Raw genomic sequence first — 27,603 nt, 5'->3', positions numbered from 1 at the left:
GCCTCACGCAGGAAGCGGCGCAGGTCCTAATCCAGGCACTTGTCATCTCCCGTCTGGATTACTGCAACTCGCTGTTGGCTGGGCTCCCTGCCTGTGCCATTAAACCCCTACAACTCATCCAGAACGCCGCAGCCCGTCTGGTGTTCAACTTTCCCAAGTTCTCTCACGTCACCCCGCTCCTCCGCTCTCTCCACTGGCTTCCAGTTGAAGCTCGCATCCGCTACAAGACCATGGTGCTTGCCTACGGAGCTGTGAGGGAAACGGCACCTCCGTACCTTCAGGCTATGATCAGGCCCTACACCCAAACAAGGGCACTGCGTTCATCCACCTCTGGCCTGCTCGCCTCCCTACCTCTGAGGAAGTACAGTTCCCGCTCAGCCCAGTCAAAACTGTTCGCTGCTCTGGCACCCCAATGGTGGAACAAACTCCCTCACGACGCCAGGTCAGCGGAGTCAATCACCACCTTCCGGAGACACCTGAAACCCCACCTCTTTAAAGAATACCTAGGATAGGATAAAGTAATCCTTCTAACCCCCCCCCCCCCCCCCCCCCTTAAAAGAGTTAGATGCACTATTGTAAAGTGGTTGTTCCACTGGATATCATAAGGTGAATGCACCAATTTGTAAGTCGCTCTGGATAAGAGCGTCTGCTAAATGACTTAAATGTAATGTAATGTAAATGAGATTCTCTGGAAATTCACTGGATGTGTTTTGTAAAGCTGACATTTGATGGTTTCGAATATCCATTTTCAATTACATTTTTGTTTGTTTACTGAAATTGGCAATGTTTTTAATGTATGCGAGTATATACTTGTCAAGGATTTGTAGGCTAAATATTGTATTTTTTTATATTATTTTACCAAACTAAAATGTTGCACCAAGTCACTCCTTCACTTACATTTGATGATTTTCTGTCATTCTATCCATTTGAAAAGATGGTCAGTAACTGTCATCTTTTTGAAATGTAGATAACCATTATGAACAGTTCATAAATTCAACACATTCAATGTTGTTACTTTGTCTACTCAGTATACTTGCTCTCAGATTACTTGGTTTGGATAGTGTGTTTAATCATTGTCAAAGATGTGTAGTAGGTATTACTATTTTTCCCAAAATAGAATGTTGCCCTAAGTCACTTTGATGATTTTCTCATTCTTTCTGAATTCAAAGATGTACTGTATGTAACAGTATAACTTTACGTCGTCCCCTCGCCCCGACACGGGCGCGAACCAGGGACCCTCTGCACACATCGACAACAGTCACCCACGAAGCAGCGTTAACCATCGCTCCACAAAAGCCGCGGCCCTTGCAGAGCAAGGGGCAACCCTACTTAATGTCTCAGAGCAAGTGACGTAACTGATTGAAATGCTACTAGCGCGCACCCGCTAACTAGCTAGCCATTTCACATCCGTTACATGTACAGTAACTATACCCTTGTTTGAAATATGAATAAACCTCAATTTCTCACATTCCATTTTGCCTAGTCAGTATTTGCTCTCAGATGTTGGTTTGGATAGTGTGTTTTATTCAAAGGAAAAGTGTATGCAAAACAGTCACAAAACAGTCTGAATAAATTGAACAGTTTCATTCCAAAACGCTCTATATCCATTTTCAGAAATGTTGGTCAATTATCTTTTATTGCTTAAAGACATTATGAAAGAAATTGGTGTGTTTTTTCACTATCTAATGAGGTTGTTCAATGACAGACATGTATTTGTTACTGTAACGTAGATGCTGGGATTCGAGAAGCAGGTGGTAAGTTTAATATAACAAAGAACGATACAACATAGGAGTAGCGTCTTGACATGAAACACAGAAACAACACTGCCTGGGGAAAGAACCTAAGGGAGTGCCAGATAAAGGGGAGGTAATGAGTTAGGTAATTGAGTCCATGTATGGCTCATGATGAAGCACAGGTGCGCGCAATGATTGATGCGAGGAGCGCGTAATGATGGTTGACAGGATGGTTAGTGAACTGGCGACGTCGAACGCCGGAGGAGAGGAAGCGACGTGACAGTTACTACTGCTAGGTTTCACTCAGTCAAATGTAGCAAATTAATATATTTTTATAAAGAAATGTCCAAATTATACATTTGTGACATCATTATTTAAAAAATATATATTTTTCAAATACTTGTAAATAATGCGTTTAGAGTTTAGCATGTTCCACCCTAGCTCTGCAGAGTTTAGCATGTTCCACCCAAGCTCTGCAGAGTTTAGCATGTTCCACCCAAACTCTGCGGAGTTTAGCATGTTCCACCCAAGCTCTGCAGAGTTTAGCATGTTCCACCCAAACTCTGCGGAGTTTAGCATGTTCCACCCAAGCTCTGCAGAGTTTAGCATGTTCCACCCAAACTCTGCGGAGTTTAGCATGTTCCACCCAAGCTCTGCAGAGTTTAGCATGTTCCACCCAAGCTCTGCAGAGTTTAGCATGTTCCACCCAAACTCTGCAGAGTTTAGCATGTTCCACCCAAGCTCTGCAGAGTTTAGCATGTTCCACCCAACCTCTGCGGAGTTTAGCATGTTCCACCAAAGCTCTGCAGAGTTTAGCATGTTTGGCATCACAGACATGTGTCTCTTGTAATAGAAAAATATCTGCTTTTTCCTTTTTGAGAGCACATCGTATTGTATGTTTACACACTCTCTTTGATTAATACAAACTGTCCAAGCTCACACACTAATTATTAAAACCGTCAAGCATCAACATGTTAGAGGAGTCTGTAGTTGGATTTTTACAATAGTGAAAACGATTCTAGGATTTTATTTGAATTCGGGGGAAATGAGCTGCTCTGTAAGCACTGCAAGGCAGGTTAGACTGAATTGAGCTCTGCCACTTCCATGTAATAATGATGAATGAGTTCTACCTTGTCAGAGCGTGAACAGACATATCCCAAAGGCCTTTTCACCTGAACAAATATCATCAGTGATAAATAGCACACAGATACAGTGCCTTCAGAAAGTATTCACACCCCTTGACTTATTTCACATATTGTTGTGTTACAGCCTGAATTCAAAATTAATAAAATAATAATAATAATCTCACCCATATACATACAATACCCCATAATGACAAAGTGAAAAGTAGTTTTTAGAAATGTTTGCACGTTTATTGAAAATGAAATATGGAAATATCTCATTTACATAAGTATTCACACCTTGAGTCAATAAATGTTAGAATCACCTTTGGCAGTGATTACAACTGTAAGTCTCTAAAAGCTGTACACACCTGGACTGTACAATATTTGCACATTATTCTTTAAAAAATTCTTCATGCTCTGTCAAGTTAGATTATCAAGCCTATTTAAGTCAAAACTGTAACTAGGCCACTCAGGAACATTCAATGTCATCTTGGTAAGCAACTCCAGTGTATATTTTTCCTTGTGTTTTAGGTTATTGTCCTGCTGAAAGGTGAATTTGTGTCACGTTCCTGACCTTATTTCCTTTGTTTAGTCTTTGTTTAGTTGGTCAGGACGTGAGCTGGGTGGGCATTCTATGTTTTGTGTTTCTATGTTGGGTTTGTTGTTTTGCCTAATATGGTTCTCAATCAGAGTCAGGTGTTTGTCATTGTCTCTGATTGGGAACCATATTAAGGTAGCCTGTTTTCATTGTTTGTTTGTGGGTGATTGTTCCTGTTCGTGTGTTCATGTCTTTTGTGTTCCCATGTTTAGGACTGTAGCGTTTTCGGTTCCTTCTGTCAGTTTGTTGTTTTTGTTCGTCGTTTATATATCCTAATTAAAATATGGATTATCATCACGCTGCATTTTGGTCCTCCTCTCTTTCACCCGAAGACAGCCGTTACAATTTGTCTCCCAGTGTCTGTCGGAAAGCAGAATGAACAAGCTTTTACTCTAGAATTTTGCTCTATTCTGTTTCTTTTCATCCCCAAAAAACTCCCTAGTCCTTGACGATGACAAGCATACCTATAACATGATGCAGCCGCCACCATGCTTGAAAATATTAAGAGTGATAGTCAGTGATCTGTTGTGTTGGATTTGTCGCAAACATAATGCTTTGTATTCAGAACATAAAGTACATTTTTTTGCCAATTTGTTTTTCAGTTTTACTTTAGTGCCTTGTTGCAAACAGGATGCATGTTTTGGAATATTTGTATAATGAACACGCTTCCTTCTTTTCACTCTGTCATTTAGGTTAATATTGTGGAGTAACTACACAACCATTAAACTGTGTACATTATTTAAAGTCACTATTGTCCTCATGGTGAAATCCCTGAGCGGTTTCCTTAGGAAGGACGCCTGTATCTTTGTAGTGACTGGGTGTATTGATACACCATCCAAAGTGTAATTAATAACTTCACCATGCTCAAAGGGATATTCAATGTCTGCTTTTTACCCATCTACCAATAGGTGCCCTTCTATGCAAGGAATTGGACAACCTCCCTGTGGTTGAGTCTGTGTTTGAAATTCACTGCTTGGCTTAGGGACCTTACAGATAATTGTATGTGTGGAGTACAGAGATTAGGTATTCATTCCAAAATGATTTTAAACACTATTATTGCACACAGAGCGAGTCCATGGAACTTATTCTGTGACTTGTTAAGCATATTTTTACTCCTGAACTTATTTAGGCTTGCCATAACAAGGTGGTTGAATACCTATTGACTCAAGATATTTCAGTTTTTCACTGTTAATTAATTCCACTTTCACATTATGGGGTTTTTCTAGTAGGCCAGTGACACAAAATCTAAATTGTATCAGTTTTAGACAATTTTAAGCTGTAACACAACAAAATGTGGGAAGAATCAAGGGATGTGAATACTTTCTTAAGGGTTAGTTTTTAGTTTTACCTCTAAGCCACAAAAGCACAACTCATTCATACACATTGGACGCACAAGACAACATAATGAATGATCCACATGCCTCACTATGTAAACTCATCCCCATCAAGACTTCACTGTCACTATCCTCAAACCACCACCTATTGAAACCCCAAAGCCCCCTCATTCAGCCAATAGACTGTATATTAAACAAACACTTAACTTCATGGCCTCTATGTATTCTCTGGTGACCCTAAAGGTTAAAAGTGTTGGACTCAAATCTTCTTTCGCACCGTGTGACGAGAGGTATTTCCAGGGAAACCAAGACACCATTGCGTGCCTAATCACTTGGCAGGTCTTCTGCTATTTCTACTGTTTTCTTTGGTTCTATTATCACAGGTAGAGATATTTATGTTCTGCCTCGATTAGGTAAGACGGTAACTATTTTTATGATAAATCAGTTGTAGAGGGGAGTGGTATACATCCTTTACTGGAAGTTCCACCAGTAAAATGAGAATAATGTGGTTGTGTTGGATTGGAATGATGTTCCCCCCCTTTCAGTTAAGGTAAAGCTAATTAGTTGATTGTATAAGGTGTAGCAAGATGGCCAACAGAAGAGGGACACGTCACAGACTCGGCCAGCTCCATTTGGAGGGCTGGAGACGGAAGGACCTTAACAAAATGGATGTCTTTCTAATATAGGACATCAACATTATTATGTGTTTTTTTTTTTCTTTAATGATGATCCTTTTTATTTCCCTTTAATTATCAGTTTTCCCTTAACTCTCTCTTCCAGATCTACATCTCAAAACTGAAAGTACAACATCTCACACCGCACCTCAATTCCACCGAAATTCATAACTACTTTCAACCCTGTCTTCCTAGGAAAGACCCTCCATAAGCATTCTCAATGTCGTTGGAGTGCCAGAAACATTTCCTCCTGGATATGCTCTCACTGGCCAGTAGTATGCAACCCAGACTTGCCAAAAGCCCTGAGTGATGCCAACTTTCATCTTTGGCATACTCTAGGGATCAGGACCTTTTCGGACCTGTTTCATCAGAACACAACCACACTGAAATCCTTTCAAGAGCTCTGCAGTGAACTCAATCTCCCAATATGAAACTAACAGACTACCTTCCAGTTTTCTATGTAAATTAGATGATACTTTACATTACTTTATTTTACATTACTTTACTGTGAAGTGCACAATGAATATAACCATCAGGTCCATGTTGAACAATGAACCATCTTGACCTTTATCTTGTTTACTAATCCCATAACAGCATATCAAATCAAATCAAATCTTATTTGTCACATACACATGGTTAGCAGATGTTAATGCGAGTGTAGCGGAATGCTTGTGCTTCTAGTTCCGACCATGTGTAACAGTATAACTTTAGTCTGTCCCCTCGCCCCGACCCGGGGACCTTCTGCACACACCAACAACAGTCACCTACAAAGCATCGTTACCCATCGCTCCACAAAGGCCGCGGCCATTACAGAGCAAGGGGAACCACTACTTCAAGGTCTCAGAGCAAGTGACGTCACCGATTGAAAGGCTATTAGCGCGCACCACCGCTAACTAGCTAGCCATTTCACATCCGTTACACATGCAGTAATTTCTAACAAGTAATCTAACCTAACAATTTCACAACAACTACCTTATACACACAAGTGTAAAGGAATGAATAAGAATATGTACATAAAAATATGTGAATGAGCGATGGCCGAATGGCATAGGCAAGATGCAGTAGATGGTATAGAGTACAGTATATACATATGAGATGAGTAATGTAGGGTATGTAAAAAGGATATAAAGTGGCATTGTTTAAAGTGGCTGGTGATACATTTTTTACAGACATTTTTTCATTATTAAAGTGGCTAGAGATGAGTCAGTATGTTGGCAGCAGCCACTCAATGTTAGTGATGGCTGTTTAACAGTCTGATGGCCTTGAGATAGAAGCTGTTTTTCAGTCTCTCGGTCCCCGCTTTGATGCACCTGTACTGACCTCGCCTTCTGGATGATAGCGGGGTGAACAGGCAGTGGCTTGGGTGGTTGTTGTTCTTGACGATCTTTTTGGCCTTCCTGTGACATCGGGTGGTGTAGGTGTCCTGGAGATAGAGATGGACCTATTGGGGCGGTAAGCAAATTGGAGTGGGTCTAGGGTGTCAGGTAGGGTGGAGGTGATATGGTCCTTGACTAGTCTCTCAAAGCACTTCGTGATGACAGAAGTGAGTGCTACGAGGCGATAGTCATTTAGCTCAGTTACCTTCGCTTTCTTGGGAACAGGAACAATGGTGGCCCTCTTGAAGCATGTGGGAACAGCAGACTGGGATAGGGATTGATTGAATATGTCCGTAAAAACACACCAGCCAGCTGGTCTGCGCATACTCTGAGGATGCGGCTGGGGATGCCGTCTGGGCTGGCAGCCCTGCGAGGGTTAACACGTTTAAATGTTTTACTCAAGTTGGCTGCAGTGAAGGAGAGCCTGATGGTTTTGGTAGTGGCCGTGTCAGTGGCACTGTGTTGTCCTCAAAGCGAGCAAAGAAGTTGTTTAGTTTGTCTGGGAGCAAGACATCGTGGTCCGCAATGGGGCTGGTTTTCCTTTTGTAGTCTGTGATTGACTGTAGACCCTGCCACATACCTCTCGTGTCTGAGCTGTTGAATTGTGATACTACTTTGTCTCTATACTGACGCTTAGCTTGTTTGATTGCCTTGCGGAGGGAATAGCTACACTGTTTGTATTTGGTCATGTTTCCGGTCACCTTGCCTTGATTAAAAGCAGTGTTTCGCGCCTTCAGTTTTGCTCAAATGCTGCCATCAATCCACAGTTTCTGGTTGGGGAATGTTTTAATAGATGCTGTGGGTACTACATCACCGATGCACTTGCTAATAAACTCGCTCACCGAATCAGCGTATTCATCAATGTTATTGTCCGATGCTATGTGGAACATATCCCAGTCCACGTGATCGAAGCAATCTTGAAGCGTGGAATCCAATTGGTCGGACCAGCGTTGAACAGACCTGAGCACGGGTGCTTCCTGTTTTAGTTTCTGCCTATAGGCTGGGAGCAACAAAATGGAGTCGTGGTCAGCTTTTCCCGAAAGGAGGGCAGGGGAGGGCTTTATATGCGTCGTGGAAGTTAGAATAACAATGATCTAGGGTTTTGCCAGCCCGGGTTGCGCATTTGATATGCTGATCAAATTTAGGGAGCCTTGTTTTCAGATTAGCCTTGTTAAAATCCCCAGCTCCAATAAATGCAGCCTCAGGATATGTGGTTTCCAGTTTACAAAGAGTCAAATAAAGTTCTTTCAGGGCCGTCGATGTGTCTGATTGGGGCGGGATATACACGACTGTGATTATGATCAAAGAGAATTCTCTTGGTAGATAATGCGGTCGGCATTTGATTGTAAGGAATTCTAGGTCAGGTGAACAAAAGGACTTGAGTTTCTGTATTTTGTTATGATCACACCACGTCTCATTAATCATAAGGCATACACCCCCGCCCTTCTTCTTATCAGAGAGATGTTTGTTTCTGTTGGCGCGATGCGTGAAGAAGCCAGGTGGCTGTACCGAGTCTGATGACGTATCCCGAGTGAGCCATGTTTCCGTGAAACAAAGAACGTTACAATCTCTGGTGTCTCTATGGAAGGCAACCCTTGCTCGGATTTCGTCTACCTTGTTGTCAAGAGACTGGACATTGGCGAGTAGTATGCTCGGGAGCGGTGCGCGATGTGCCCGTCTCCAGAGCCTGACCAGAAGACCGCTCCGTCTGCCCCTTCTGCGGCGCCGTTGTTTTGGGTCGCCGGCTGGGATCCGATCCATTGTCCTGGGTGGTGGACCAAACAGAGGATACGCTTCGGGAAAGTCGTATTCCTGGTCGTGATGTTGGTGAGTTGACGTTGCTCTTATATCCAATAGCATATCACTTTGGCTGTGGTATCCTTACAACAATTCCAGTGTTTTTAAAATAATTTTTTAATGACAACATTCTAAATGGATATCATATCATATGAATTTAAAAAAATACACAGCTTCCAAATGTTACACCAGCCTTCGCTTTGGCTCTCTCTCCTGTCCAGCTCAGGCGTTTCGGCGTCCCCGGCCTAGCTGCTGCCTGAACCTACTGCTGGCAAACGGCCTTCACTCATCAACTCCGTACTTGTCTCGTCATTATTACACACACCTGGTTCCAATCCCCACTCTATCACTGTATATATATTCCCTCTGCCATTTGTCTTTGTTGGTCATTGTAAATGTTACTTTTCCTGAGAGGAATCTCTCCTACTATTTCCTGAGTACTTTATATTTTGCACTTTGGGTTCGCCCTGTGCCTTTTTGATAATGAAGATATATTTTGAGCACAACAGTGTTTGGGTTTCGTCATGTTTTGGTCTATGGTGCTTAAACAAATTAAGTAGTTATAAACCTGCAACTGCATCCTGCCTACTCCTCTCTACAACAGTGACACTAAAGACTTTATTATATACAGAAGATACTTCTTTAACAAAAATCTATAGGTAAACAACTCTAATGTTGTTCCCAGCCAAAGATGGAGGATGTACGTCACTACACACTGTCCACTTAACCCTTCCTCATCGGTTGTTTTGGTTACGCCTTCATGATATCAGTCATTATCATTTTACAACTAGGTCTATATTAAGAACAACAGTAATGATATGGTGCCTTTGTGTTTCTAAGTGATGCACCACTTGCAACTTTTTCTATGGCCTTTTTCATTATTGATCCATGGTTTTTATTGCATGTCAATGCAAGTGGAAGTTAGAGTTGATAGACCTTGGCAAAGGATACATGTGTTATGACAGGGTTGTAGACTTCTGTAACAACAACCACTATTGAATGTCTGAGTTGTACTTTATTGTCTCACATTTCCAGGTGAACGATTAGAATATTGATGCGCCCCATTCTGGCACCAAGCATCCATTACGCATGGAGTTTCCATCGTCTTTTTCAATCAATCAAGAGATCCATCTTGGACGTTGTTATCAGATATTGCTCTTTGACCATATTGGTTACATAGACCTTTGTGTATAAAAGACCTGACATAGAGAGCTGGCAATATCATTCACACTTCTGACTTCGTTTAGTACAGACTGTTACGTACGATCACCTCTCACTTTCACACAAAAAAATAGCTTTTTGCATTCCCTCCTTTTAATAATCTAAAGCTATATTGTAAGAAAACTGTTCTTCTGCGTCCAGGCATGGCAATGAGTGGATTGTTGGTGTGCGTCCTCATGGCAGCGCTAGTGGGGGTTGGTTTGACATCACCCGTATCCAAGTCGGATGGCAACACCAAACAGGGTGGGATTCTGCCACAGCTACTGGCCAGGAGGGAGGCAGTGAGGAATGTTGCGGAGAACGTCGCTAAGCGGGAGCAAGACACTCAAACGAGCATGGCACGGATGGAGAGGATGACGCACCTGTCGGAGGACCAGCGCGAGTTCATGTCCAAGCAAATCATGCAGGCCATCTCAGGTACGTGGTGGTGTCGAGTCAAGTGTGTGTGTGAGAGAGAGATGCCAACATCTACCATGGTAAATGTGAAGTGTATCGTTGTTTGCTTGAGCACTTTAAATCCACATTGAACTTTTCTGTTTGGTTCATGTAGGTTTGTATTGTTCGCAGAGATGAACGAGTGTCCGGACCGGGACTACCAAGGATGGGTAGACTTTGGACGGCGGAGTGCAGAGTAGAGATGTACCACAGGCCAAATGAGGAACGTCTGCCTGCACTGGCGTTACTCAGGAATCCATCCCTATTTGGAGTAGATTGTATATTTTCATTGGCTTATGTCATGAGTTTTGATTTTTATCCAAGTTTCAAAATAAACATGTTTGCAGTATATGTCTACGAACCTTTCTTGATTTCATTTAGGACATGGGCCGATTTCCTGGACACAGAATCTACATTAACGGTTATTGTTGGTCTAGGACAAGGCTTAATGTGTCCGGGGAAATCGGGCCCTTAAAGAGTAGAAAAAGAACACGCATGCATGTGTGGCTGATGGAAATACAATGTACTTTTTAATATACATGTGGTACAATATATACAGACATACATCTCAGTGATCATAACATAGAATTCAGCAAGGAGTAGTCAATTTCAAAATCTGAAATATATGTAGTGCTGTTTGGTTCATTTTCTTCTGAATTCAAATTGTCATAATTTGCTATAATTTTCCCTTTTGATCTGCAGAATCCTACGCCTTTTATCTACAATTGATTGTCCAGACACCCGAAGGAGCATCCAAAAAAAGCATGCAGTCCATGATTATTATTATTATTATTATCATTATTCCTGATGACATGAATTACATTTGTACCAACAACACTTTAGTGTAAGGTCTGTTAACACAGATCCAGCACATAGACTAGTGCCGAGACCTTTAACAGTCACTTTCGGTTGTCTTTGATACAGCATGGTAGACTACCTGAATGCTTTGGTGAGGTTCGACCAAATAAGTTTACAATAATTGACATAATTTCGAAGTAAAGCATTATTTTACAATGACTTGCAGCAGGTGATGCGTGATGCCGTGTAAACAGACAGTACTGCGAGTGCTAAATGAGGACTTTTGGGTAAAGAGCAGAGTAGTATACCTCAGTGAATGTCAATAATGTCACAAACGTTCAGGAAGTAAAGTCAGTGTATCAATCTCTTTACCATTCTGTAATGGGGAGTGATTGAAGTGCTTGTGGTTTTACCACAGTAAAGTCAATGTGGTTAAAATACCCACAAATGCTTCCTTTTCTAATAGCAGCTAATATGCAAAAGGACATACTGAAATCCAGCGCATCTGTGGATGACAATCTGGTCAGTTTGGTGGTTCTTAAATAACGATACCTTGAATCTTTCCCAAAGTAATGAAAAGGTCATGTGATTGTATTTGATGGTAAAAAATATATATAAAAAAAGCATAGCGGGGGGGTCTATAAAAACAAACGTGTAAAACCATCTGACACGCACGAAACACAGGTATTTTATTTAATAAAAAATAAAAAAACCTTGCTCGTGTTCAAGCCAGCCGGACCGGTGATCAGGTGATTCTCCTGAGAATGATCATGACGTCACACATTGTCGTGGTGACCTAGTATATACACAATACATGAGTCCATTACAAAAAGAAGAGTGACTGTACATGTAACAGGAACTCAACGGCTCTATGGTTCTCCCGAGGTTCCATTTTACAATGTATTGCTGTGGGCCCGAAACACAAAATGGCGGTACACTGGCATCGCCAGCATTTGGATTGAAGTCAATGACGATTAAGGAGGAAGGGGAGAAGGAGTTTTCCCAGTCTTTCTCAGACTCTAGGTGGATGTCTGTATTGTCGGTTTGCTTCTCTCTCCTCTTCGTTCTCTCTTCAGTCCACCACGCCTCGGGCTGCCACCTTGTGAAGTCCCAGACTCCTCAGCATCTCTACCAGGTTGAAGCTGAGCATGTTCATTCTCCCTTCTTCCTCCATAATGCATGTTCCTCCACCCCGCTCTTCCGCTGCAGTTGTGGGGCGTGTGTGGGGTCAGTTGGTGGTAAGGGTAGGGGAGGGTGGAGGCAGAAATGCCCTGCTCCTCCAGCAGCTTCAGGAGTCCCAGTGATAGAGGAGGTGCTGGGGTGGAGGTGGAGTGGTGGCCACCGCCCTGGCTAGGGTCAAAAGTCAGCGCACAGTGCTGCTGATTGGAAGAGGAGGGCGACGTGGTACTCAGATGCTCACAGCTCCCACGAGCGGACAGGCTGCGAGAGCAAAGACTGGAAATACAGGAAAAGAGAAAAATACCAAATCAGACACAGGAGTTCTGTTATATATAATAAATACATAGCTAGAAGCTTAGGAGCATTAGTAACAGTGCAGCATTAGGTAAGAGCGGTTAGTTAGTTTAGTTGCTCCCAGTGGTGGATTACGCCTGTAAGGGTGGGTTAGAGATTGTGTTAGTCAGTTAGTCAGCCTGAGAACTGAAAAGAGGATTTCTGTTGGTTCATGCAGTTTACCTGGAAGAATCTGGAAGGGATCAGGAACTGTTAAGATGAGCACAGGGGCCATGGTGTCCAAGATAGCAAGCCAAGCAAGTGTGTGACATGTTGTTTACGAAGTAGATTCAAGATAATGGACCAAATCCTTAATAGAGAAGCAGGCATTAAGATGTTGGAATGGGAGACCTGTGTGTATGAAAGTTTGAGTTACGTGTGGATCTTAATATAGGATTTGACCCCAATAATTGAATACTAAACCTCCAAGTCATTTAAATAGACACAAAAGAAAGTTGAAGCATTGTCGAAGCTGCGAGTGCATTCATCCACGTGACTTTGTAGTGGTGTTTGTTTAAGGCTCTAGCGTGGGGTATGATCAATAGTTTTGCTTCCGGGTTGGGTGGGGTCAGAGTTAGAAGGGGCATGGTTTAGAAAAGTTAAGGGATACATATGGGATTTTCCTGCATCATTCCAATTCTGTCCATGCCTGTTGGCTCTTACTTTGCCTAGGAAGCCCCCTTTAGAGCTGGAGAAAGTGCTTGGACCAGCGTTTCCTACCACTGAGGGGAGAGACATGGGGTAAGGAGAGACAGATTGAGTAAGGGAGAAGAGAAGGACTGCTATACACACACAAAGTAGCAAGGTACTTTTGAGGAGAAAAATGGGGCAGCAAAGCTGCTGTTGTTTTGAGAGTGGTGTAGTCTTTATATTGTAAATACCTTTTCATGTCATTACTAATATTGGGCTTTGGTTTAATGAATGAATGAATGATTGAATGAATACCAAAAGGCAAATTCATGAAAAATAAATGAATTTCACTTTATTTTACAGTTCACTACCTGAGGATAATAGGCAGAATCTACCGTACACACAAAACCGATTAGTGATGGTACTGGAGGCAAAATGCAAAACTGGAGAAACAGGGAAAAGTCTCTGCACACTTCCATTCAGATGCAAATGTTTTTTAATAGTAGCTGAGCTTTAGGTCAGTCGACCTTCAACAGTCCACTACCTTTTAATGACTTATGTTCCTTTGGATTCATTTCAAACACCATTTAGTTCCAGGTTACCTATTATTTCGACGTCTTTGACGAAACTTCCAGGAAGTATTCATTGTCACCATAAATACGCTCTTAGTAAATACCAGACAAAAAACATGTAACTTTCTGCACTTGACTGTATGCTGCTTTCTTGGCCAGGTCTCCTTCGGAAAAAATATCTCAACAGCCTTCCTGGTTAAATAAAACATACATAAAATAAAATGTGAAACCGGACTGTAAAATAAAGTGTTACCAATGAATAGGTGTATGTGAGGGACTCGCAGATCTTACCTGGTGGAGAAGGAGGGGAGCAGGAGGGATGGGTGGTGGCGCCGACAGGTGGTGATGTTGTGGGTGGGAGGGGTCTGGGGTAGGTTGGGGCCAGAGGATGGAGGAGTGACTGTGGGTGATGGACACACTTTACACAACTACACACACATACCTACTCACAATGGATGAGGAAAATCCCAGAGCCACCCACCACACGACACAGATGGGAGAATGTATGACATACAATGACAGTATGAGTTGGAATGACAAACTGTTCAGTAACATCACACCTACCACACAGGTGAACTTAGGGGGATATGGACCACAGTAGACATGTTATCCAAATAGAAGGTTCCAGTGTCAATGCCTGATCGTTCTCCCTTACCCAATCTGACGGACCTAAAGAGTTCCGTCGGAGGGAGAAGGGAGAATGATCAGATTTCCACACCAGACTAGACGGACCAGAGGAATGAGTGTGTAATGTTTGTGTATGTGTAAGTGTTTTCACTCACAATTGAGACCCTATCAACCGTATCTACTAAATTCAACTAAACACTACCCTGTGGCCTCTTTTCTTACCCATGGTGCCGTGGACTCCGGCAGCCAGGCCACGGGAGAGCTGTAATAGGTCAGGCTCGTCCTCCTCCAGGTCATTGAGGCTGTAGACGTGTTGGAGGTCGATCTCCAGCTCCCGGAAGTCTTTGGTGAGGACCCCCGGGCGAGGGTGCAGGATACCTCCCAGGTTGGGCTTGGCCAGCTGCTGCCAGTGGTGCAGTGTCACTGAGCCTGGGGTGGAGAGGAAGGGCGATATAGTTAACATTGTTGTATGTTGGGAATAACACATTTATTTATTTATGTAATAACCTGTATTTCTCTAATCATGCATATTTTTCATACTGAAAGAAAGAAATAATTGTAAAGAGTGTCAATTTTCAGCTGTAGAGTCTACATTCATAGTTTCACTTGAAATTGAGTGCATCAACCTTAGGCAAGTTACCGTAAAACTGACAGTTGAGTTACCGCACACCTAATATCTCAGCTAAGAACCCACACAGTGTCTCCCAGTCCCTCCTCACCTTCCAGGGGCTTGACAATCTGCAAGCGGTCAGGTAGGTAGGAGCGCGAGCCCCACGATCCGGCCGAGGAGTGCAGCGAGCTGCCATTGGAGTAGTTGGTGCCTGTCGACGCCACCGAGCTGGACACCAGGCTGTCGTTGGGCGTAAGGAACCCGCTGGAGCCCAGCTCGCCCACCTCCTCGCTGCCCCGCTGGCAGGCGGTGGCCAGGGCGCGGAGTTTGCGTTCGCGCTCCACCTCAAAGAAGGGGCGCTCTGAGGCATGGCTCTGCTGGCGGTCAGATAAACAGCGGAGGGCGGCCTCAAGGTCCTGGCCTCCAGGCATGCCCGGCATACCCAGACGCTTAGGGCCACTTACACTGAGATCAGAGAGAAATAAAGGCAGGTTAGTGATATACTGTACACTGTTGATGCACTAACACTAAGAGTAGAGGAGGTAGGATAGATTTTGAATACAAATACACTGTTGTTATTAGTACACATAGACCAGAAAAATAGAAGCTGTATGTTTGAACATGTATGAAGGACAGAAGTCCATTAATATACTATGGAAAAGCATTTCACTGTTAGTCTACACCTGTTGTCTGTGAAGCATGTAACAAATACAAATTCATTTGATTTGAAAAGTAAATACTCTGTGTGTCTGATGTCTGTAGACTCTAACTCTCATAATGTAATTCACACATATACCCATGTACACTACCGGTCAAAAGTTTTAGAACACCTACTGTGGAATCATGTACTAACCAAAAAAGTGCTAAACAAATCAAAATATATTTTAGATTTTAGATTTTTCAAATAGCCACCCATTGCCTTGGTGACAGCTTTGCACGCTCTTGGCATTCTCTCAACCAGCTTCACCTGGAATGCTTTTCTAACAGTCTTGAAGGAGATCCCACATATGCTGAGCACTTGTTGGTTGCTTTTCCTTCACTCTGCGGTCCAACTCATCCCTAACCATCTCAATATGGTTGAGGTCGGGGGATTGTGGAGGCCAGGTCATCTGATGCAGTACTCCATCACTCTCCTTTTTGGTATAATAGCCCTTAAACAGCCTGGAGGTGTGTTGGGTCATTGTCCTGTTGAAAAACAAATGATAGTCCCACTAAGCCCAAACCAGATGGGATGGCGTACCGCTGCAGAATGCTGTGCTTGTCACACCCTGATCTGTTTCACCTGTCTTTGGGCTCGTCTCCACCCCCCTCCAGGTGTCGCCCATCTTCCCCATTATCTCCTGTGTATTTATAACCTGTGTTCTCTGTGTCTGTTGCCAGTTCGTTTTGTTTGTGAAACCTACCAGAGTTTGTTTCCCTGCTTCTGCCTGTTTCTTGCTCCTGTTTTCTAGTCCTTCCTGGTTTTGACTATTCTGCCTGCCCTGACCCTGAGACTGCCTGCCGTTCTGGACCCTTTGCACCCTCTCTAGATTATTAACCCCTGCTTGTCTTCCGGTCGTTTGCCTGCCCCTTTCAGAAACAAACTTTTGTTTATTCGACACTGTCTGCATCTGGGTCATACCTGAAACGTGATAGTGGTAGCACCTCCTCCATGCTTTACAGTGGGAAATACACATGCAGAGATCATCCGTTCACCCACACAGCGTCTCACAAAGACACGGTGAATCTCCAATTTGGACTCAAGACCAAAGGGCAAATTTCCAACGGTCTAATGTCCATTGCTCGTGTTTCTTGGCCCAAGCAAGTCTCTTCTTCTTATTGGTGTAATTAAGTAGTGGTTTCTTTGCAGCAATTCGACCATGAAGGCCAGATTTACACAGTCTCCTATGAACAGTTGATGTTGAGATGTGTCTGTTACTTGAACACTGTGAAGCATTTGTTTGGGCTGCAATTTCTGATGCTGGTAACTCTAATGGACTTATCCTCTGCAGCAAAGGTAACTCTGGGTCTTCCATTCCTGTGGCGGTCCTCATGAGAGCCAGTTTCATCATAGCGCTTGATGGTTTTTGCGACTGCACTTGAAGAAACTTTCAAAGTTCTTTAGATTTTCCGGATTGACTGACCTTCATGTCTTAAAGTAATGATGGACTGTCGTGTCTCCTTGCTTAATTAAACTGTTCTTGCCATAATATGGACTTGGTCTTTTACCAAATAGGGCTATCTTCTGCATACCCCCCTACATTTTCACAATACAACTGATTGGCTCAAACATATTAAAGGAAAGAAATTCCACAAATTAACTTTTAAGAAGCCACACCTGTTATTTGAAATGCATTCCAGGTGACTACAACATGAAGCTGGTTGAGAGAATGTCAAGAGTGTGCAAAGCTGTCATCAAGGCAAAGGATGGCTATTTTAAGAATCTCAAATATAAAATATATTTTGATTTGTTTAACACATTTTCTGGTTACTACATGATTCCATATGTGTTATTTAATAGTTTATGTCTTCACTATTATTCAATGTAGAAAATACAAAAAAGAAAAGAAAAACCATTGAATGTGTAGGTGTTCTAAAACTTTTGACCGGGAGTGTATATTTACACACTGTTGCCAGTCTCACCTGCTGTCCTCAGTGTGTGCCACCTCTGCCAGCCTCGATACGGCACTAGGTGGTTTGTCCTCCAATGTGAGGCTGGCGCTGTCTGAGCCGTAGTAGCTGGTACGGGGGGTGGAGGCACGGCTGGAGCGCCGCGACACAGGGCTGGAGCCGGGCACCTGGCCGGGGGAGTGGCACCGCGACCGCAGCCTCGACGCTTGGTTCACCACCTTCACCGTCTCGAACACGCGCCACGGGTGATTCCTTTGACAACCATAGATAAACCATATAGATTAGTGGTGGTGACAAAGTGCCTGGTAGTAAGTCTAACATTTCAATGTTTGTCAGTGTATTTCTGCTTGAATATTCAATCTTCTTTAGTGTAATTCTGGAAACATTTTAAACATTGTATTTGACCTATTCTATATTTTTCATCAACAGATGTGCTTTGTTATGTCATGCTGTCTTTGTTCAATCAAACATACTTGGTAACACTTCACCTCTGGCACATAACTGACATACCGGTATTGTCATTCAACTGAGCTTAACAGGTTGGAAAAAGCACATTGTCACCGGTGTTTTGTTTTCACAGTGACATCATCACTCACTTGTACTCAGAGGGTGCAGGGATATCCAGGCCCTTGCGGAAGGTGCCCTCTATCTCTGCTGCCAGGGAGTCCATGGGGAACACGGCTGATAGGGAGCTGTAGCGCTGCACCGTGCTGTTGGGCAGGCTCTTGTTGCGCAGGTTCTTAATGTCCTCTCTGGCCTCCCGTAGCATGTCCTCACACTCTGAGTACTTGTCCTGCAGGTAGTTTAGCTGCAGCCAGGGAGTGCCAGAGGTCAGTTAAATACACACTGCTACTGCGGTTATTTACAAGCTTGCCTTGAGGGACAGATCTACGATCAGCTTAGCCTCCTCAAATCATTGCATTAACAATAAGGGGGAAAATCCAAAAACAGACCTTAGGAACACAGTAATACCGTGTTAAAGAGCAACTTTATCCTACTAGTTATAGATAGCTCATTGGAGGGTCATGAGTTGTGGATTGTTGGGAGAGTGTGGAGGGCGTGTCTTACCTCCGATTTGAGCTGTGATTGGCTCTGCCGCGAGGCACTCAGGTGCTGGGTCAGCTCTTCGTTGTCAGTGGTGAGCTAGAGGAACAGAGTGGAGAGTTAATACCATGATCGTATCAGTGATACTGTATACCAACTTGATACTGTAGATACCAACTTCAGTGCACATGTAAATATTTAATGGACTCCCTTATAGAAGTGTTCGGTGTGGGTGAGTCTTGAGTCTTTTGTCCTTGTGTTACCTCAATGCATGAGAGGAGTGCCATGTCAACTCTGTGTGTGTGTGTGTCCGTACACTGCTTGTGTGTGTCTGGGTATGTATTCAGGTGCGTGTATGTCTTTGCCTTGTAGTGTCCGTGATCACTCACCCTTTTGCAGCGTGCCTGCAGGTCGACTATTTGTGCGAGCAGGGAGCTGATCTCCTCCTGCTGCCTGAGAGTGTCCTCCACCTTACGGGCCAACTCATCAGACAGGTCCACCACCTGCTTATTCACAGAGGCTGTGGGAGGGAGGTAGAACAAAAAGATTGAGGGAGAGAAGGAGAGAACACGATAGAGAGAGAAAAAGAGGGAGAGACGGAGAAGGTTAGTATGAATACACAATACGAACACATACTGTTTTCACTGTATTCACCCACTCACCAATTACCTCTCCCTCAGGAACACAGTAATACCGTATACATTAACAAATATGCATAGTATTACACTGTAGTACATTATAGTATACTTACTGAGTTCCTCCACACACACCATCATCAGCTCCTGCTCTTGTTCCTCATAGTTAGCGGTCTCTGACGTCAGTTCATTGGCCTGTGGAGTAGCAACATCAATTGCATTAGCAAGTTTCCAATCCACTTCAATGACTTCAGGTATTTAGAAGTAGTCAGTGTTCCACACCTCACAGCGTAGTTTGAGGTTCTCTTCCTCCAGACCTTTGAGTTTCTGCTGTATGAAGTCATAATTGACAAAGTTACTGAGGGAGTTGGACGACTCGTTCCTCTTCATTCTGAAATCCAGGAGACAGGGAGAAGGCAGTCAGAATTTAAGTCTTACGTTTACCTGCCAAAGTTGTGTTGATATGCCTGAGGGCATGTACGATGTGTATGTGTACTCTGCAGTGTATGTGTGTGTGTGTGTGTATACACTCACAGTGCGTGTGAGTCGGAGGCATTCTCGATCTCCTCTGTGCTGGCGTACAAGTGGAGCAGGTCGTCTCTCATGGAGAGCTCATGTCGCAGCTGGGCTATCTGGTGAATGGGAACCAGGAAGCAGGGTCAGAGTACTGAACTAGGATCTATCATGTACAGTGGTCCCCATTCCTAGTCCGGGCGAGAGTTACCGGGTATGCGGGCTTTTGATCCTGCCTAGCATTAATGCAATGATTCAAGTGATACAAGGTCTAAATCAAAGTTGAACTAGCTGCGTTAATGCCGGGCTGGAACTAAAGACTACATACGCTGTATGTATTTTCTCTCGCTAAATGCTATGCTCCAGTACTACTGTATTCTGTCTGAGATAAATCAAAGTAGGGCTACAGTGATGGTTTCATACCTCTTCCTTAGCGATCTCCAGCTGTTCGTCCATTAACTCATTCCGTGCCGTTAGATCCCGATTCTGCTTGAGCAGTGATTGGCCGATCCGGGCCGCCAACTCGAGGTCCCGCTCTTTCTGCAAGACGACAAAACGGTTTGATGTTCTTCATTCTGTGATGCGGTTACAGTCTAGTTTCTAGTATAAGACTTGTTTATCATTCTAGCAACATGCTTATGGCTGATGACTATCGTGATTTGCTCAAATTTATAATATACTCAGGTACACATTATTCAATTTGATGAAGGGTTCACGTATGAAAACAATCCCGTTATATTTACTAACCTCTTCCAGTAGGTGGGTGACAGCCTCGATGTCATGGTACGTCTTAGTGACCTGGCCCACTCTCTCTGAACACAGCACTGTAGGGGGGAGATGGGGAATGGAGGGAGAAAAGAAAAATACCTGTTTAATATATGGTTCACTGAAAAGTAAGAGGCCATTGGACAGTGAATTGTTGGGACAGTATAGAGACAGTAACTTTCTGGTTAGAAACTTAATTGGTCACAGGAGCTAAGATCATTTCTGCCGTGCACTGACCACGATATCAGGAAGTAAAACGTTGAGAGGTAAAAGCCAACTGCCCAGTGGACTAGATCATTATTGTTCCGCAACTATGTACTCTCTTATCCCCTCTCTTTCTGTGAACAACAGTTGAAAGGAAACAGACCGGGGCGCTGACCACCACGTAGCCAGTCAGTCAGAGCTGATCCTCTTAGCCTGATCCTCATTACAGTGATAAGACCCATCACTCTCTTTCCCTCTGATATAAATATACCTCAGCACAAGCTGCTGTAGAAAACTGTAATGGGAACAGTTAACTCCCAGTAGGAAGTTAGGCTGGATATCTATGGCCGTGATTATAGTGAGGTCTGGCTATAGACAGGTCAGTTCGTTTACTGGTTTGTGAATGGACACCGCGACCCTGTTTAGGACTGATGGGCGGGTGAATAGTGGTCATCCTGTTTGGAAGCTGAGTCATCATGGAGTTACAGTTGATGCTTCGTTCGTCATAGTAATCATTCTGGTGACCTAAAGAAGTGGGACCCATGGTTTCTGTGCAAGGCCTCATCTCCATATAATCCAAAAATATGTTTCTATCCCGATCAATCAGCCGGGACTTTCAAGTTTACATTTATTTTCATCAGCATACATCCTGCAGATGTAGTCTTATGCAGGTGCATGCAGTCAGATGCCCCTATGTTCAAATCAGCCATTCAAAATCTCCCTTTGATCAAAAGCCTGGCTGGCACCAAGGAGATGAGGTACTCATCAGTACTGTACAGTAGAATCAAATGATTAAAGTGAGGGGCAGCATTTTGCTGAAAATGGGGTGACTAACAGCATCCATGAGCCAATTATTTAATGGAATGAAATGGTCCTGGGCCGGATCTACTGTATGCCTACAGTCATTAATCCTTTGAACCCTTTAAGAAAATAGTGTGTGTCCTTGTTTAGAGGTGATGGGGGTCTGCAGCGTGGGGGAAAAAAGAGATCTAGGGAGAGCAATTGAGAAGGAGAGAAACAGAAAATGAAACGAAAAGGAGAAAGAGAGAAAGAAAGAAAGAGTGAGAGAGAAAGAGAAATAACATCTTGTTCTAGGACACTGAGATCAGTCCACAGAAGCGGGTGGTGGTTGAGTTGGATCCAACGGCTTCCCGCAGCACTGGGCACGGGCACTAGCAGACTGCAGCTACAATGCGAACCTAACCCCTGCAACAGGCAGAACTGCTACTTATGCACCAAAATAAGTGTCAATACATTGCAGTTCTTTTGTTTATCGCTGAGTCTACACTATACTTTCCTACGGTACAGTATATCATAAAGACAAACCCTAATTGTGTTCTTTATTAAGATGAACATTCTGTAAAATACCCTGGAATAGCCTAATCTGTACAATCAGTTCGATCAGGTAGCCTACCATTTTCAATGGTAGAGCAGAGCAAGGGTGTCCAGTTTTCAATAATAAGATTACATAGCCACATGGATAACTGACCCTAAGTAAGTATAGCTTCCTAAAACACTGCTGTCCTGACTGGGATAGGCTAACTGCTAATGTTCCCATCTGGAACTACAATTAAAATAGCTTCCTCCATAGAACAAAAGGCACATTTTCTAATATGGCTAGGCCTACTTCAATTAAAGTAACTTCCTAGAACAAAGACTAAGTATAAAAATCGGGTCACTACAATTGAAATAGCTCTATCCATGTAACAATTCCTAATTGTACTACTATCAGAATAGATTCATCCATAGAACTGAAAATCCAAAAGGTTATATGGTAATTTACTGGGAGTACATACTTATGCTAATGCTAAATCCCCATTTAGCTTCCCCAATAGCTTCTCAATCTTTACCAGCTTATAGACTGGACTACTTTCCAGACAGGAAAAGGCTATTTAATACAGACACACTGCAGACAGAACATTGTGTTGGACTATCAAGAAGAACCAATGCTGAATTTGTATCTAGATGTCAACTTATTTTCTTAATTTATTTTCACAGTGCCAAGCTTTATTGATTTCTTTGGAAAGAAAATGTTTCAAGAATGGTGACATCTGAGAGGACTATCCCTTTAAAAGCTATGCCACAGTACAGTAGTTGACTATCTGTTTGCAATACATACTGTACTATATTACCGTCTAAGACCACAGTACCCTAGCTCACTGTACCCTAACCGAGCCGGTTCAGAGTGGATCCTGTACAGTACATAGGAGCCTACAGGATCAACAGGGATCCATAGGGATCAAACCCACAAGCTCAACTCTGTCCTCCGTCAGTCTGATTCTCGCATCCCTACAGACGTTATCATAAGCCTTTCTCCCAATCTTCTTGGAACGTCCATTCTGAGGTATTAGGCTACTAAATACAGGGCAGGCCATTGTATGGGCCTGGGACAGATTGCAGAAACTTGCACGTGACATCACAATACCTCCGTCTTCCTGCCCTGATCCGTTTAGCTGTGTGGTGCAGGGGTCAGGGAGAAAGAGACGGCCAGTACAACAATGTCCTGCCTAGAGGGTCATTGAGGCCTGCTGAGTGCTTTAAGGCAGTATAGCAGTAAAGAGCCAGTGAATCTCAATGTTGAACTTGGGTCTATAAACATTAAAACCCAATTGACTATTTGGTCTGAAATATTAGACCTCAACATAATCTATTAAATATATTAGGCCTCATCAAATATATCCTGCCTCTAGCTATACATAATTTATGATTACATCATTAGCCTAGTTAATGCCACGTAATACTAAATGACGACAAGGGAGATAAGAAATCATCATTTGTGGCAGAAACTGCACCCAGGTTAAAGTTTCTGCCTGTCCGTGGTGTAGGCAGCCCTGAGGACATCATCATTAAATCATCCAATCCCTTGAGTAGCAGTGCCTACAGATTACAGCTGTACTGTATTTGTGTAATGGAATATTATAATTCATCCAGTTTTATTTAGCCATTGCCATTTTATTTAGCCATTGCCATTGTGTAACAGTCATGTAAAGCCAGAGATTTTCTAGAAAAGTCTGTTCGTTTTCTGGGTCTGTGCCAGCATCTATGCCAGTCGCAGTGCACTGACAGAAAAGGTCCCAGCCAGCCAGCACGCTGTCCGTTCAGACAAAGGACCAAATGGAGGCTGAAAAGAAAGACATTCTCTAGCTGAAATAGGCCACTTCTTAGCAACTATATATCTGCGTGTCAAAGCAGGGTGCCCCTTTAATCTGCAAGTCAAACCCTTGATAGTGTACAGTCATTTCTGATCTATATTGCAAAGAATCGATCTAGAATATTCTGAGGTAGAATGAATAATCTGCCGTATTCTTATTTCACTATATCTATTCACTATACTCAGTATTATACTGTAGTAGTATCATTCTAGATTTTTTCTATTGTATTATTGACTGCGTGTTTGTTTATTCCATGTGTAACTCTGTGTTGTTGTTTGTGTCTTACTGCTTTGCTTTATCTTGGCCAGGTCACAGTCGTAAATGAGAACTTGTTCTCAAATAGCCTACCTGGTTAAATAAAGGTTAAATAAAAAAATTATACACTCGGTGGCCAGTTTATTTGGTACACCCATCTAGTACCGAGTTGTACCCCCCTTTGCCTCCAGAACAGCCTGAATTCTTCGGGGCATAGACATGTTGCTCAGTTGGTATCAAGGGACCTAACGTGTGCCAGGAAAACATTCCCCACACCATTACACCACCAGCCTGTACCGTTGACACCAGGCAGGATGAGGTCATGGACTCATGCTGCTTACGCCAAATCCTGACTCAGCATGACGCAACAGGAACCGGGATTCGTCAGAACAGGCAACGTTTTTCCACTCGTCAACTGTCCAGTGTTGGTGATCACGTGCTCACTGGAGCCGCTTCTTCTTGTTTTTACCTGATAGGAGTGGAACCCGATGTGGTCGTCTGCTGCAATAGCCCATCCCCGACAAGGACCGACGAGTTGCGTGTTCCAAGCTACTGGAACCGGTGCGCCTGGCACCGACGATCATGCCACGCTCAAAGTTGCTTAGGTCACTCGTTTTGCCCATTCTAACATTCAATCGAACAGAAACTGAATATCTTGATGCCTGCTTTATATAGCAAGCCACGGCCACGTGACTCACTGTCCGTAGGAGAACCATTTTCGTACCAAATAAACTGGCCACAGTGTATACTATACTGTAACCCAGCATATGTAGTATTGCTAGAGGCACTGAGTGAAGACAATTAACTAAGGTGTGAATCTAGGGCATCATCATGATACCTGCCACATTGAAGGACCATAACAGAATAGCATGGTTGGGACCAGCTTGTCATTTCATCAATTTAGGGCATGAATTGAAAATTCTATTAAATGCCCACTGAAACAATTATGGACAATTACCCAATTCAAACATGAGGGGTTGATTCAATTAATTAATTCAATGGAGTTAAGATATGATAGATCCCATCTTTACAAAACAGTGTTCTCCTCAGGGCAATTGGACAGTACTAGAACACACCCCCTGGGCAAAAACTGGTTGAATCAACCCTTGTTTCCTGTCATTTCAACCCAAAAAAAATCAATATGATGACATCAACGTGGAAAACTAATTGGATTTGCAAAAAGTCCTCAATCGTAAGGGCATTTAGACACCCAACTTTTAACATAAATCCAATAAAATATATATTTACGTAACATATTTTTTATTTCACGTTGAAAACACATTAGTTGACAACCTAACCAAACTGACGTCTGTGCCCAGTGGGTAGCCAGTACTTCCATGTGTTTGACCTTCATATTGAGTCCTAAAAGTCCACAAACCTTTTCCAGCCAGTCTGTCTACTGCAGCCCAAAGTCAATGACACTCAAAGGCACAGAGACAATACACCACAGAAAACACACAAACTGCTGCTAAGAACACACACTGTGGCACAGTGACCTTCACACTCTATGGGGAGAACTGCAAGCTCAGTATACCTGGCAGCCCGTGTTCACTGAAGGTAAGTTATACATTTGGCATATGTGACTTCAATAACTGAAAAGTAGAGACAAAGATCAGGCTTCACATATTCATATATACACATGAAGCCAGTCAACAACTTAACCATGTGTTACTGCATGTGAATGAAATCACAGCAACACTACCAACGAGACAGATATGGCTGCAGAATCACCCTGGTCGCCTGCAACTCCCTCCTTTCCTCTCAACCTCCTCCATTGCTCCCTCGATCCTCTCTCAATCCCTCTCTTTTCTCTGTCCGTCTCTCATCCTCCCTTTACCCCCTCACCTTGTATCAGTTCCCTGCACAGAATCTCCTTATTGTGTGGCTTTCCTCCTTCCTCCACCTCCTCTTCTTCCTCCTCCTGGCTCCCGTGGCCGCTCTCCTTCTCTTCCTCCTCCTCCTCGGAAGCAGAGGAACTCCACACCTCCATGGTGACCGGACAGAAGCTCTCTTCCATCCCTCCTTCTGTTATATTGCTCTTTTTATTCTTGTTCTTCTGTTCCCCGTTTCAGCTCTATGCCCATTCCAATAAGGCGATGCTCCGTTGCGCGTTGAAAACAGTATCCTCCTCTGTGTGTCCCTGTGACTGTGTGGGTATGTGTTACGTGTGTGAGAGGAGACTGAGCTGTCCTTGGTGTTAATATGTAATCCCTCTGACTGGGAGGTCCATCTGTCGTCACCCTCCTGCTTATATCGACCTGGCCACACTGGACTGTGGGACAGCGCAGAAAGAGAAGGAGCGGTGTCGGAGGTAGCTTGAGACCAGAACGACGCATAAAAGCTATAATAGATCATACCCAACTTTGCCTAAGAACTATACATATAGAAATGCAAGTCTTTAATATAAAACACAATACAAATTATAATCTGGTTTAGCGAGAGAATGCGCTTAGTCCCTGCATCCCCGTGAGGCAGTGAGATGGTACGCTCCAACCAAGGCCATGACTGTTGTCTTCCTGCACACATAATATTGGTGCAGACTGAGCCACACCCACTTCTAGAGGGAGAGGGATGCAACACTGATACTGTACACACGGACTGGGATTGTAAATCGACTGTTGATGTTTGTGTAGACTGTTGCTGTTTGTGTGGAGAGAGGATAGGTGTCTGAGAGAAAGTGATATATGAATTGACGTCAAGCTGGGTTTTCAGCAGGGCCTCTCAATTTACTGAGCTCTTTAGTATGTTAGCACACACCTCACATGCACAGTAAAATAATGCAAACACAATAGTGAATGTATAAACTGGAGAGATGCCCATTGTTTTCATGTTTTGCAAATAATGGTCTGTATTGACAGAGTTAAAATAAAGTAATCCCAAAGTACTAAAGCTGCTTATTTCACATCAACTGATACGTGGCAAAACAATATATCAGATATGCTTTACTGACATATAACAACTTTGTATAGGGAAAAACACATCCCTGAAGTCTAGCCTTCATCCCCACCAACCATCATCATCACTTCATCCACCCAGTGCCATCCCTGTTGCTACCCTGGCACTCAAGTGTCCTCTCCCAATCAAATATTAACCTCCCCATCATAAATGTTTCACCCACAGACGGTTTCTTTCAGGTCGAGTACGGCACGCAAGGGGCGGCTCGGACACAACTTTCACCGTCTCCCCCTTCTCTTTTCCTTTCGCTCTTTACACCCCCCTATCCCGTTTCATCCCCCTATCCACATCGCTTTCGTACCAGGGTTGTGTACACAGCACCCCAACACAACGCATTAGCCAGCCAAGACTAAATGGAGGCTGCCAGCTCCCTAAAAATACCAGCCCATCCAATACAAGGGGACTTCCTTACCCTTCCAAACCTAATTG

At 43.4% G+C, this 27,603-nt stretch overlaps 1 protein-coding gene and 1 pseudogene across 2 annotated transcripts; one reads left to right on the top strand and one right to left on the bottom strand.

The window, feature by feature from the left end:
- The first annotated feature begins 9,868 nt into the window (after positions 1-9,868).
- LOC129837404 (cholecystokinin-like) lies at positions 9,869-10,643 on the top strand. Of its 2 annotated transcripts, none has more exons than XM_055903547.1 (2): positions 9,869-10,274; positions 10,425-10,643. In XM_055903547.1, the coding sequence occupies exons 1-2, from the start codon at positions 10,001-10,003 to the stop codon at positions 10,490-10,492; spliced, it is 342 nt and encodes a 113-aa protein (XP_055759522.1). In that variant the 5' UTR covers positions 9,869-10,000; the 3' UTR covers positions 10,493-10,643. The 2 variants fall into 2 exon arrangements, with proteins under 2 accessions (XP_055759522.1, XP_055759532.1); XM_055903557.1 differs by having other exon boundaries at positions 10,408-10,513.
- Positions 10,644-10,800: 157 nt separating this feature from the next.
- The window catches only part of LOC129837398 (trafficking kinesin-binding protein 1-like), a 40,119-nt pseudogene continuing 23,316 nt past the window's right edge, over positions 10,801-27,603 (bottom strand).

Source organism: Salvelinus fontinalis, chromosome 3 (genome assembly GCF_029448725.1).
Source record: "Salvelinus fontinalis isolate EN_2023a chromosome 3, ASM2944872v1, whole genome shotgun sequence".
In the NCBI taxonomy this organism is placed as follows: Eukaryota; Metazoa; Chordata; class Actinopteri; order Salmoniformes; family Salmonidae; genus Salvelinus; species Salvelinus fontinalis.
Note: the sequence above shows the minus strand (reverse complement) of the source record. Positions and strands in the feature narration are given on the sequence as shown.

Coding starts and splice junctions, on each gene's coding strand:
- LOC129837404 (XM_055903547.1), top strand. CDS start 10,001: ATGGCAATGAGTGGATTGTTGGTGTGCGTCCTCATGGCAGCGCTAGTG. Junction 10,275..10,424: donor AATCATGCAGGCCATCTCAG/GTACGTGGTGGT, acceptor TATTGTTCGCAG/AGATGAACGAGTGTCCGGAC.